At 52.0% G+C, this 13,448-nt stretch overlaps 1 protein-coding gene across 3 annotated transcripts in view; it reads left to right on the forward strand.

Moving 5' to 3' along the window:
• SEMA5A (semaphorin 5A) overlaps positions 1 to 13,448 on the forward strand; it is a 417,033-nt gene that overhangs the window by 257,695 nt on the left and 145,890 nt on the right. For 2 of the 3 annotated variants that reach the window (XM_039842784.1, XM_039842785.1), the window contains 2 exons: positions 2,909 to 3,006; positions 4,415 to 4,628. In XM_039842784.1, coding sequence (XP_039698718.1) covers positions 4,454 to 4,628 — 175 coding nt within the window. In that variant the 5' untranslated portion in view covers positions 2,909 to 3,006; positions 4,415 to 4,453. The remainder of the gene's footprint in view (positions 1 to 2,908; positions 3,007 to 4,414; positions 4,629 to 13,448) is intronic. The other variant, XM_039842786.1, reaches the window with a different exon arrangement.

Genomic DNA, 13,448 nt, shown 5'->3' on the forward strand with positions numbered 1-13,448 from the left:
GACCTGCCTCGTTGCTGGCACACCGGCCTCCCCCTCCCCCACCCCATTCCACTGACCTTGCACACTGGACTCATCTAGTGCTTGACCTTCCTTAGGTCCCGGAGGGCTGGGTCCTCCTCCATCCTTTTAGAGGAGGACCACGCAGGCCTCTGTGTCCAATTGTCCCGTTTCCTGATGTCTATCCCCTCCCTTCCTACATGCTCACCAAGCCAGAGGAAGCCCACCAGTGACACAGGGCACGTGGCCCTCCTCAGATAGCAGAGCCGCCCTGAGTGTCATTCCCACGTGGTCCCGATGACCAAAACGCGCTTTTTAAAACCCTCCATGCTAATTGAAATGATAGAGTTCCCGCCTTCGTTTATTTTTTTCCAAGATTTTTAAAAAGTTGCCAGCTGGATTTGTTATGTGCCCGTCGCCTTCCTCCTCACCCCCCCCGCACTTTACCGGGCGCACCTCAGCACCTCCCTCGTTATCACATTCCCGACTTAGAGTCCCGTTTTCACTCTGTCTTTCTCTTGGGCGATGAAGATGAATGCCTCCTTCCTTATCTCGATTCTTCCCTCCCCATAATCGATTAGAGGCGCTTGTCTCCGCCGTCTTGCGGAGGCGGCGTTCAGTCGGAAGGCTTCTCCTGGAATAGTTTACCCTTGCCCGAGTTCACGGTGAACAGGGACTGCCTCCAGCACATTGCTGTCTTGTGTCAGTTTCTTGCTTTAAAAATCAAAAAAGTTCTTTACATCTCGACTCGTTCTTGAAGGACTTCTAAAAGCAGCAGCAGAAAGCGAACGAAATCCCCACCTCTCTCTCCACGGCGTGTGATTTTTCATCTCGTTCTTTATCAGGGTGTCATTTTTGTGTCTGATTTAGCTGTTAAGGCATCGAGCCCTCCTGGCTCTGTGTTCTCCAAGGTGCGTTTGGGAGTCGCCCTCAGACGTGCTTAGGCTTTGCGTTTTCATCTTCGCCTCGATCCTGTCTTTGCGACTCTGTGCCCCTCTGCTCCCTGAGGTGGTGGCTCCACTGTATCCCTCCTGTGTTCCCAGCGCCCGGAAAGGGGTGACGATGTGGTCCTCTGAAGTCTTGCTTTGTTCTTTCTCTCTAGAACTCTCCTGCCCTCTCCCCGGTTATAAAAACAACACAACAAAACAGCTCCCCGTGACTGCGCCTTGCTCACCCCATTGACTGTCTACGTTTGCACTCACTTCCTACTTCTTCTCATAGATAACTTAGATCTTTTACTCCGTATCCCCACTCCCAACCCCACCCCACCAGTTCAAATGTCTTCAATTTAGCCGTCACTACCCTTGCTAGTTAGGGAGAGTATTAGGAGACTGGCCTACCTTTGACTTTTCACTTTGCATTTAGAAAGCAAGTTCAAGCAGCCTAGCGCCGACCACTCAGCTTTCGTGGAGATGGGGGTTCCCCTTGGCGGAAGGAGTGTTGCTGTGCCCTGAAGTCCAGATCTCCCTCGCTCGGGGCACTGTGCGACACTAACCCTCTGCTGCCTTGCAGTGTCTTCTGGCTGCAGTTGGTGGCTCAGGCCCCACACCCCGTTGATCTGCGGGATCCTGGCTTTGCCCTTCTGCACCTCCCACCCGGTCCCAGCAGAGTGAGGAGGGACCGAATTGTGGAAGGATTTCCTTACCTGCCTCCCGAACGGCAGTCTCTCTACCTCTAGCTAAGCACCCACGTTGAACCCCCAGTGGTCCTATAATATAATAACAAATGTCACCTCAGGCCAGAACTTCGTGCAGTAAAAACATGTGACGAGACCCTTCGCATTCAGAATAAAATACAAACTTACTCGCTCGGCCCGTGTCTGGCTCCCCAGCTGCGCCGCCTCTTCTGCATGCAATGAGAGCACCGTGCTTTCTCCAGCCGGGGGCCCCTGGCACAACCCACTATCCCTCCCCCGCCCCGTCTTTTCCATCCTTTGTTTGCTAAAATCCTGCAGGTGTCATGTCAGATGGTATCTCCTCCAGGAAGCCCCACTCAAGTCTACTCTTCCTTGGAAATTCATATTAGGTGTCACCTCTGGGAACCCTCCCAACACCCAGCCTTTCCCTTCCCCCCCCAGCCCCTGTTCAGGAGTTGGTAACGTGCTGTTCCTCTGTGGATGACTGCAAAGCAATCGCGACCACCCTGTATTTTAATTTTCCTGTTGGCCTCGATCCCCAGCACAGTGCGCACCAAAGAGTATGTCACCAGTAAGTGCTCGCTTAATAAAAGTCCTCCCACGACTGTGGCCAGGCCCCAGGATTTCTGTGATGCTTTGCAGCTGCAGGAAATAATCAACTCTGGGTCGACCCTCAGCACCCGCTTTCCTCCCCCCGCGTTTTAGACATCCTTTCTTTGTTAGTTATATTTTTACTTGTCCATCAAAGAATCAAAAATGTTAATAGATTCTTGCGAGGCATGTAACAGAGTTTCAGAACATCACTGTAAAACTTCTTCCAATTTGTATACAAAGCTTCACCGTGGCCTTTGCTTTGCATTTGAAGAACCGCTCGCAACATTTTTTCCAGAATCTCGGGAAGTTTTCTAAGATACTGTTTCCTAAGCGTAGTTTGCTTTTATTTGTTTTCCCAGTGCGCATCGAATATAATTTAGGGTTTGCACTGTTATCAGACGCAATTTAAAACGAAACCACTTTCATCGAAAGAACAGGCAAGCTTTGAGATTTCAATTGAACATGCTCTTAAATATCCTCTTAAACAAAAAGGTCAGATTGTTTGGCAGTTTGACTTTTTTGGGGAGGGGATCAATATCAAAGAGTTGTTTTGTTGTTGTTGTTGTTTTATACTGATCAAATTTAACTTATTAGCCAAATAAAATGTTTTATTCAGATTTACCATTCCCCTCGTGCTCAGGCCTTGTTAATGTATTTCCTGTGATTTTTTTTTTTTTTCAGGAGAATGCCAGAACTATATCCGGGTGCTTTTGGTGGGTGGAGATCGGTTATTTACCTGTGGGACCAATGCTTTCACACCTGTCTGCACCAACCGCACGGTATGGCTTCATGTCCAGTCTTGATGAAATTTACTACTGGGAAAATCCAAACATTCTATTAAAACCCTAAGGTTAAATGTATTTCTATTCTTCAAGGAGTTGCTTTTTAATTCAAAAAGAAACCTCTTTTGTCAAATCGAATAAATAGTCGATGTACTGATTTATTTCTAATCACAACTCTCAATTATATAAAGAACTAGAAATAACCATAGCTCATATAATTAAATTTAAATAGGTTTCTAAACTATTTCTACTAGCTTTTTCCCCACCAGTGACCCTGAGCATTAATCCTAAATATATTTTATTTTTCTTATTCTGCTTTACTGGAGAGATACCATTAAGTATTAAAGTGGCCTTAAAACCACAATCCAAATGAACAAAGATATGACAAATTGATAAGAAGCATGTTAAAAAAAAAATTAAAGCAAACGGATGAACAGCTGGAACTTGGGGCAAAGTAAAGTTATAACCAGTGACTCTCTCTTCTAAGCTGCCCGTTATCGAAGGGGCTTGTCAGCATCTCAACCAGCAGAACTGCAGGGTTGTCACGGCCCAGGTGTTGCCTTCCGACCTCAGGACTTCCGTTTGCTCTTCCCTGAATGCACAACTTCCCCTGAAAGCCGAATTTGCTTATCTGCTTTCACTGTTCATTGTTCTCAAATTAACATTCAGCTATTAACATGATAAGAAGAGATGCTCACTGGAGAGCTCTGCATTGACTCAGTCCCTTAATCTTCACATCCGCCCCATGCAGTTGTCACCCTTCACATCCCGTTTTACAAGAGCCCGAGGCATAAAGAGCTTGAGTAACTTACCCAGGGCCCAGGTCCTCCAGTGGAGCAGGTGGTGGATCTGAGACCCTGCCTGGCCCCTCTGCCCTGCTGCCTCTCGGGGCCGAGTGAGGAACTGAGTGGAACAGATTTCCCCGCAAAGACCCCTCTCTTCTCATTCAGCGACTGGTCGGGCGTCCAGCCTTTGAGAGGCTGGGTCCCACCAGGTGATGGCAAGATGTGCATTTGTCGCTCTGAAAACTGAAAAATAGAGTTTTTGGAAATTTTGACTCTGTGGTGCTAGAAGTACCCACACATCCTTACTTGTGAACACAGTTTTGGGCTATTTGTAACAGGCCAATTCGCTTATATTGATGAAATTGTACATAATTCTTAGATTGTGTCTTCTATTTCTATAAATGTTGAATTTGGTTTCTTTATTAAAGTGGAAACGTCAGCAGTGCCCCATGCATCATACATAGAAGCCACGTACAACCATCCTTCATATTTTGTGAGGATTCGCTAGCATGAGATTCGGTCACTCTAAAGGGACGATGAGACAGATGGGCATACTCCGTCACCGCCACCAAGGCCTTGCCTGGGGATAACTGGTTTCTCTCTCCTGCCCTTGCCCACAGCTGAGTAACCTGACGGAGGTCCACGATCAGATCAGCGGCATGGCCCGCTGTCCCTACAGCCCCCAGCACAATTCCACGGCGCTCCTCACGGCCGGCGGGGAGCTGTACGCCGCCACGGCCATGGATTTCCCGGGCCGCGACCCGGCCATCTACCGGAGCCTGGGCGTCCTACCTCCGCTCCGCACCGCCCAGTACAACTCCAAGTGGCTCAACGGTAAGCCTCGCGGCCGCTCCCATCCCTGCCACGCGTGTCTGTGCTGCTCAAACGCAAGCTGTCACTGTTTCCAAAGAAAAACAAATCCTTCGGGGTCTAAAGAATTCAAAACGCGCCATTATCGATACTTCCATGCAGAAGGGCATCACGTGGCTCCCAGGTAAAAAAGACAGATGGGCATTCCCAACCACCAGGCTATGGTGAGGGGGCGGATGTCGACGTTTATCGCCCGCAGGCTGGTTTTTAATGTTGTCTGACGTTGAGAAAATCTGATCATGTCAAAGATACCTGTAGACGCGGGGCATTTTCTCTTCATGTCATTAGATAAGTAAAAAGGGAAATTACCCGCATTTCATGAAGGTTTTAGAGACTGTGTGAAAGGAAGGCTTTGGCTATGGGTAGCCCCGAATAACTTGACCAGTTAAAAAGAAAAGGTATCGAGTCATGTAAGCTACAAGGTCGGGGCAGGTGTCTGCAGAGTTGCTGACTCGGTGGCTCGAGTTAACGAGGACGTGAGTCCTGCTCTCTCTGCCACCCGCCGTCTGTCCTGTCGGGTTGGGCCCAGGCTGGCACTGCTCCCGGATGCAAGTTCACCACTGTGGTTTCGGGTCCTGCATCCAGATGTGACAATATCCAATGGAAGAAGAGGCACATTTCTCGTGTGTGTGTGTGTGTGTGTGTGTGTGTGTGTGTGTGTGTGTGTTTTAAGAAATCAGAAACCCCAGAAGACCTCCCTTTAGTCTCGTGTTAGAATGTGGTCACCTGCTCACTGAGCAATTAGAAGGTGTTCTGACCACCTGAGCTGAGATTGGTCGGGTACCATGTCCCGAGATGTGACAGCTGAAATTCAGCCCTCTGTAGGTGTGTGTGTTCACGTGTGGATATGGCCACACACACACACACACACCCACAGGCGCGCGCGCACACTCACAAACACAGTGTCTTGGATAGATACATGCACCATGTGTGATCCATTCCCTCAAGCGTTTATTTGAGAGTTTTTGTACGAAGATGAAATCTTCAAGTTGCCATTATATTATTTACTATTTTGAGCTTTCAAGTTCTACAGAGATTCACTGGCCTCTTGCCAAGTACAAGCTAATTACATAGAGCAGAGTTTCTCAATCTCGGCACTGTTGACATTTTGGGCCAGATAATTGTTTTGTGTGGTGACGGGTGGCGGGCGGGGAAGGCTGTCCTGGGTATCACAGGATGGTTCGCGAGGTCCGTATCCTATACCCTCTAGATGCAGGAGCACGCCTTCCCCCAGCTGTAACAACAAAAAATTTTTCCATAAATTGCCTCTGGTTGAGAACCACCGGTTTAGACTCATTGCGTATGCGTATTTGTGTGTATGTGTCATAGACACACCACACAAGGGTTTGGTCGAATAACGCAGTCACGTCAACCTCGCAGTTTGTCTTTTAAAGACTCCCTTGTACAGAAGAAAGGTCTTGCTCATGTTTTTCCAGGAAGTGGAACCAGTCTGTCTGCTCCTAAAGGGCAGCATGAGTGATTTTTCTGCACCAAAGCCTCCACCAGGTTCTCTCCATCAACACGATTTCTGTGGCACTGGTTGTAGCTGAACCCATCAGCTCTCTGGGGCGGTCTCTTTTCATCCTCGAAGCTTTCATCTGTGTAGCTCCAAGTTCTTCTTCCTATTTATTTGTTGATTTTTACTAGCCAAGCAAAGTAGCCCGTTAAAAATCAATGCCAGCCCCCTCCCAACCGCCAGCCCCAAGGCATTGCAATTAGAATTTGCTGGAAGCAAAGTGAAAAGTAATTAGGAGGACAGTCTCTTTATTTTCCCAAAAGTGATACCTTTAAAAATATCCTGGAAAAATAATTCAGGCCAGAGCCTGAGTTATAAACACTGGCTGTTTATTTACACGTGACTCCCATACCCACGGACTGATCGGATGCTCAGATTCTGCTCACCCTCTGGGGGCGTCCTTTCCATTTGAGAGTCAGGTGACGTAGCGAGGGCAGCAGAGGCGCCAACCCGGTGCTTGCCCCGGTCACAGCAGCCACACTGTCATTCCTTGTTGAACACGGAGAGTTTTAGATTCCTAAAATGCACTGCTGTTTACATCAGCCATGACCCAGAAACCGCGGAAGTGGAAAACGGTTTTAAGGCGAACGTGGTGGAGCCACCACGCAGCTCAGTGTCATCCTGACCCCTGCTGTGACGGAATGACCCTGCTTTTCTCTGGGGGTCGCACTCCCTGCCCCTTCCCTGGCCACACCAGGGCATCCGCAGTCTTGGGCCAACGGCAGAGAGCCTGGCCGAGGGTTCCCAGTTCGTACTGCTCACCGTTTATTCCTTCTCCTGGCTTCGTTGGGGCACTTGCTTCTGCTGAACCGTGAGGCAGCATTTCTGCTCCTGGTTGGCCCTGGTTTTCTGCCCTAATTGATCCCCCATCTAGGACAGATTCCGGCCTCTGACCCCCACTTAGCTCTGTTCTGTCTCCAGCTGAGACTGTGCGCAGGGACATCCTTCTCACTGATCTAATTGCGGTCCACATGTCACATCCCGTGTGCTCCTCAACCGGACACTGTCTCCGCTCTCCCCACTCTGCGTTGGAGTGATGTTTTCGCCAATAGGTTGTCACTATATCCATTATCCCTTCTTTTATGACATAGCCTTAAATTTTTTCCTCTCTGATGGTGATTGCGCTCTTTTAATAAAAACGCTCAGATTTCTTCTTTCTTAAACGAGACAAGAATAAAGAAACCCAGACAAGCTAAAAGCAAACGCCCTCGGTTCCGCAGTGTCCAGGAGGATCCTGTTTCCCACTGTGGTTTTAGAGACTCATTAAACGATGCTGCTATATTCTTCTCCTGAGTTTTCCCCTGAAGGAGAATCAAGACCCAGGAGCCTTGGAGGCCGGAGGGCTGGATCCGTGCTCAGCAGAGCTTAATGGGGAACAGGAAGGAGGCTCACGCAGTGGGGTGCGGGGGATCCCTCTTTTTCCCTCTGCTTCTTGTTGTGGTTAAAGACTCCTCAGTTATCTACAATGCCGCGCCGGTCCCTTTCCCACTTGCTGTCCACAGACTGGCCGGGGAAACCCTTCAGCACGGGCTGTGCCGATCCTGGGCTGACATGGCCTTGATGCCTTCTCTCTTCTGGGAAGAGAAACTGCCTGCTCCCTCCCGTGGCCTGTGTGCATGCCCGGGGACTCGGGGGCCGCGAGGACCTCGTCTCCTCTGCTCCCCACACCCACTCCTCCCTCAGCCGAGCTGCCCCCCACGACCCATACTCTCTCCTGCTCAGGACCATCGCCCGGCCTGTCCTCCACCTGAGGGGGCCTCCCCCTACCTGCTTTTGTTTTAAAGTTGGTTAGTAGTTTATCAAGAGCCTCCCTACCCACCTCACTCCCCAGCTGTCACAATCCCAGGTCACCTTTTCCCCAGGAGGGTGGCCTCGGGCAGGGGTGGAGCGTGCTGCTTGATGAGGCCCATAAGGTGACTGTAACGCCCTCTCCAGCTGCGTGAATATGGCACCCGAGTCAGCTCCCTATACAGCACTTTCATTGGCCACCTTCTCAGCCTCCTGCCTGCGATTCTGCAGGACCTGCCGCGCTGCAGAGAGGCCATTGAGCCACCGGCCAGCTGCATCTGTTGTCCTGGGTTCAGCGCCCGTCTTGCCCAGCACACTGGGGTCCCCCTAGGGGTCAGGGGAGCCATCCCGAATCTTAAAGACCTCTCCCATCTCCAGCCGGACTTCTTGGCCTGAGCGCGCGACTTCCCTCCCTCAGTGCCCACCAGATGCGCGGCCGCAGCTGCAAGGAGGCAGAGGGAGTCGGCGCTGTCCTGCACGTGACAACAGTGACAATGGCCGTGCGCCTCTTTTCAGTGACTCTGTCGCTCCACGCTACCTGGGGAGCTGTGATGAGGTCCAGGGCGTGCCTCCCCCACAAAGAGGCTTTCCCTTATCCCGGGTGGCTCTGTCCCATCATCGTCCCATCATCCTTCAGTTTCCCTTCCGGCGAGATCCCTGTCATCACTTGATCGACTATGTGTTTGGATATTGTTTCCTGCCTCTCTTTCTAGAAACTAGTCCCGCGTCAGACTTCCTGGGTCTCGTTCCCTCCTGGGTATGCACAGAGCTCAAACACTGTTGGCCAGTGCTCGACAATGTTTAATAAGTGACCATGTAAAAATGACTACGTCAGAAGGACACTGGGCACTCGAGGCCACTTCCTCGTCTGTGAGCAGGGTGATTTTTCTACGATCCTAATCTGATCACATTCTTCTCCTTTATGTCTTTAAAAAGCCCCCGATTGTGTGTGAAGGGGTGAAAACCACAGACGTCCGCAGTTAGTAAACGGAAATGAGGGAGAGAGAGAGGCGTGTGAACACTTGGGGGCGGTGGGGACCGTGGCTGCCAGCAGCGCCCAGGCGCGTTCTCAAGGGCAGGGCGGCCCTGCATCTCTGCCCAGCCTTGGGCAGTGCCCAGCCAGGGTGGCCAGGCTGTCTGACATCTGGATTTTGTCGTGCAGTCTCTGCTTTCATGATGCCGACACCTCTGCTTAGGGGCTGTGGGTGCTGGCAGGGTAGGGACGAAATCCCCTCTTCTGAGGGCCGAATTCAACCACGGCCACCAGAACCTCAGGATAAGCCTGAGCTCCGTCCTACCCTTGACCCCGCCTTTCACTCCGGCCTCTTCTCCGTCCCGGTGTGTCCTCTGCCTGGACACCCCCGCCCCCTCGCCTGCACACTCTGTTCTCCTGGGCCATTCGGCTCCTCCAGTCCCGTGCTGCACCGGGAAGCCTTCGGCGACCTCTCCACGTCCTTCCTCCCAAGGCTTCCTTTCCTCATCTGCAAAGTGGAGGTGACTAGCCACCCGTCCGGGCTGTGGTGGGAATACATCGAGACAACTAAGAGGCGATGAATGTTAGCGTCTCGCACGCAGCAAGGACACAGTAAATGGAGGTCATCCCACCGTCTGACAGGACGCTGACGTGTGGTCGGCAGTGGCTGAGTGCTCGCGGACCGAGGCTGGGCAAGCAGTTTGGGCCGTGGGTCCCGAGTGACGGACACGGAGTGGCCTCCCCTGTCCCGACACCTCCGAGGAGCCTCCTCCAAGCTTTCCTGCTGTGCCACCTGCCGTCCCTCTGAGGCTGGTGCCTCCTGACCTCCCTGTCCTGCTGCAGCCACATCCAAGTTCCCCAGGATGCTCAGGACGTGCCCACTGCCTCCCGGCCCGTGGTCTTGCCACATGTTTGCGGGACTCAGGGCCGTTGCTCAGCTAGCAGCCGCTGGCACATTACGGCAGATGGAACTCGTGTCTTTGTTCTGGACGCTTTCCAGCTCTGCCAACACTTTCGTGTTCGGGAAAGAGAATCGTCTCCGCGGGAGCGGTCTGGAGGATGGCGCCGACCCACTGGCCCGCAGAACTCCTGCGTCTGTGATTCGACTGCGTGTAGGACAGCTCGCTTATCCGGAGACGCGACTTCCTTCCACGACTCGGGTGCCTCACGGACGCGTTGGGCGAGCTCACAGTTACCGGAACAGCAATCGCTAACATTTCTCTTTGCCTGAACCAGCGTCGCGCCAGGCAGGCAGCAGCCAGCCACCAACAACTCCTCGATCAAGCCCCAGCTTCAGTGGCATTTGGGACAGTGCCTGTGTTTGTTTCCTAGAGTTGCCAGAGCAAAGTACCGCACACCGGGTGACTTAAAACACCATAGAGTCATCGTCTCCGAGTTCTGGAAGCTGGAGGTCCAAAATCTGGGCGTCAGCTGTGGGGGCGGTCTCTTCCTCCTTGGTGGCCCCAAGGATTCCTTGGCTTGTGGCAACGTCCCTGCAGTCTGTGCCTCGGTCTTCACATGGCTGTCTTCCCTGTGTGTCTCTGTGTCCTCGTGTGGCCATCTTCATGTAAGGACACCGGTCACATTAGGTCAGGGGCCTACCTTACCCCAGTAGGACCTCGTATTAACTCATTATGTCTGCAGTGACCCTATTTCCACATGTGTAAGTACTGAGGGTTTGGACTTCAGCATACATTTTGGATGGATGGAATTCAACCTGTAAGAACAGCGCCCTGATCAAGGAACACTCAGATACTGAGGCCTTAAAGCTGCAGCATCCTATTTTCTGATGACGAGCTGAAGCCTCTGCCGGTGCTGCTGGTCGACCCTCTGGCCGCCCTGGTCTCCCCGTCGGCTGCGTGGTGCTCTTTCCCGGCACGCGGTGCTGCCTTCTTCTTTCCAGCGAGGTCAGGGCCGCCCGGCTGTGTGTCTGCTGTGCCCGCGACAGACCCAGCCGGCGCCTTTCTTCCTCCTGCTTGTCAGAGCGCTGGGGCGGACAGCACGTTCGCGTAAAACTCTGCTCTCTACCTGCCGCGCATCCCTGCCGCCCTTGGCCTCTGGGGAAGGGGAGCCTCTCTCCTCAGCGGCGTTCTGGAGCGCGTGTCCTCTGGCCGAATCGCGCGTCCTCTGGCCTCTGGCCGAATCGCGTGTCCTCTGGCCGAATCGCTCTCTGTCTGAATCACTTCCTCCAAGACTGCAGCGAAGGCTCCGCAGAAACACGCAGCGATGCTCGGAGAAGCGCCAGGCACCAAGAATGCCCCTCCGGGACTTAGGACGTGGACACAGAGCTCGTCGTGGGTTGTCGGCAACTCCGGACCCCCAGCACTTCAGGGCTAATCTTCAGGCGAATGGTGGCATTGGCTTTGCCAGGACACAGGGAGCCCCGAGGGAGGACCTACCAAGCCTCTCGTCTTCCCACCACTCCTCCCGGAGACGAGCGTAGATACCTGATACAGTCCCAGCGATCCGCCTTGCTCAAAATCCAAGCTAAGTCCTTCGGGTCTAGTACCAGAGTTCCGGGTACGATTTCTCATTACGCCACCAGCACTGTGGCTATGAGCACCTGCACCACTGCACCTGGGCCACGTGACCGGGGCGGGGGGCCACACCGTCCGCTGTCGGCGAAGGCTGAGTGGGGAGAGCAAGCCGGGCGGGCTCGGGGCCGGCTTCCTCGGGTTTAGCTGCTGCTCTTTCCCGGCTCCGCCCGCTTTTCCAGCCCCGAATCCTGCTACCTTCCCCAGGTGCGCCCTGGAAGCTCTTCCGGGAGAAGCGTGCCGTGTCTGGGTGCGTCCTGCCTTTCTCGCCGTGTGTCTGTGCATCTGGGGTTGATGCTGGCGTCACTTTCCTTGGTCTGTGCTGCTCCCGCCTTCTGGCTCTTCCTTACTTCAGCCGGAGCTTGAGTCTCCCCCAGACTCATTTGGGTCTCCGCCTTGTGCACGGTCGTGCTTACCCCGCGATGCTAGAGCTCCTGCATCTCCTCCCTTCCCGAAACCACCAGAGTCCCCATTTCCCCTGCAGAGAAAACCAAAGCCCCCCTCCCCGTCTTCCCTCCGCCCCCCCACCACCTCTGTCCTCCTCCAGCAACCTCAGCGGTTCGATCGGCGTCAACCTTCATCACTGCCCGTGCCACGGCCCTTCCCTCCCTCCCAGGGACCAGCAGACTTTTTCTGCAGCAGGCCAGACAGTACACGTTTGAGGATTTGCGGTCCACGTGGTCTCCATGGCAGCTTTTCAATCCTGCCATCGTAGCGTGAAAGCAGCCATCGCCAACGCACATGTGACCACACGGCTGCGTGCTCATAAATCTTTATTTATAGCCAGCAGGTAGGATTTGGCCCACGGACGGTGGTTGGTCATCTTGTGTTCTATGTGCAAAGCCCCTTCCCCAGATTGGGTACCTGGCTTGCTGCTTGAGCTCCTTCCAGTCTTGGCTCAAATGCCTTTCTCCGTAGGACCTCACCTGATACCTTGGTTTGAAATCACACCCTGTCCCCACCCAGCTCTCTCGATCCCCCTTATCACGTTCAAGTTTGATCCTTTGCTGTGATGTTCTTTAGCACATTGTCTCTTCCCATCTATTTGAATGAGTGTCTGAGCTTATGTGTTTTGTCCACCCAATACATATTTTTTGAAGAAATGAGTTAACAGATGAATAGTTTCCTCCCTGTTTCCCCCACGCGTTTACGAATTCCTTGAAGGCAGGGATTATGTGTGTGGCATCTTTGCTCAGCATCTGACTTAGTGCTGGAGTCTCCATAGGAGAAGAGCATACTTCACAAGAAGCAGAAATATGAATGATGTTAAGTGAAGGGAGCCTGCTGTATTAGTTATAACCCGGAATTAAAATCAGAAAAAATAGATTCATGTGTTTGAAACTGATTCAGGTCCAGACACTTAAAAATTTTCCTTTTGCCGACTCATTCGGACTCTAGTTTTCAGCCATTATTTGTTCAGTCGGTTATAAAAGGCAATACGATCGATTGGATAATGATCTGCAGGAATGTGAAACATTGAGTTATGTGTTTGGTAATGAATATCAGTTTTAAAATTGGATTTTTCCCCTGTGCCAAAATCACTCTTAAAACAAATTTATGTGTTTAGAGAAATACCTTAACAGCTTTAATGCATTAAAATACTAACTGTTAATAACCCTTATTAAATGATTACTGTAAGACAGGATAATAAATGCTTAATGGCCGATGCTTAAAATAGAGAAGCTGTAAAACTTGCCTTCAAGAAATTGGCCATCAAATTGGGGAAACAATAAACTCGTGAAAAAGTGGGGAAAAAGACATTTCCAAATGAATAGTGTGCACACTGAGTTTGCGGGCTCCGCAGGAACCGCCGGCTTGTACATAGACTAAGAACTCAGTAGGAACTTGGAAAAACTGGTTCATAAATTAGCTCTGCTGGCTCAGTGCAGACACATACATGGGTGTCACCCCCTTAGCGCTCGGTGACCTGTGTGTTTTCTTTGCTGGAGGAAAGGGTTGCTTATCTGCTGGGC

The sequence above is a fragment of the Pteropus medius genome, unplaced genomic scaffold, assembly GCF_902729225.1.
Source record: "Pteropus medius unplaced genomic scaffold, Ma_sr-lr_union100, whole genome shotgun sequence".
Classification (NCBI taxonomy): Eukaryota; Metazoa; Chordata; class Mammalia; order Chiroptera; family Pteropodidae; genus Pteropus; species Pteropus medius.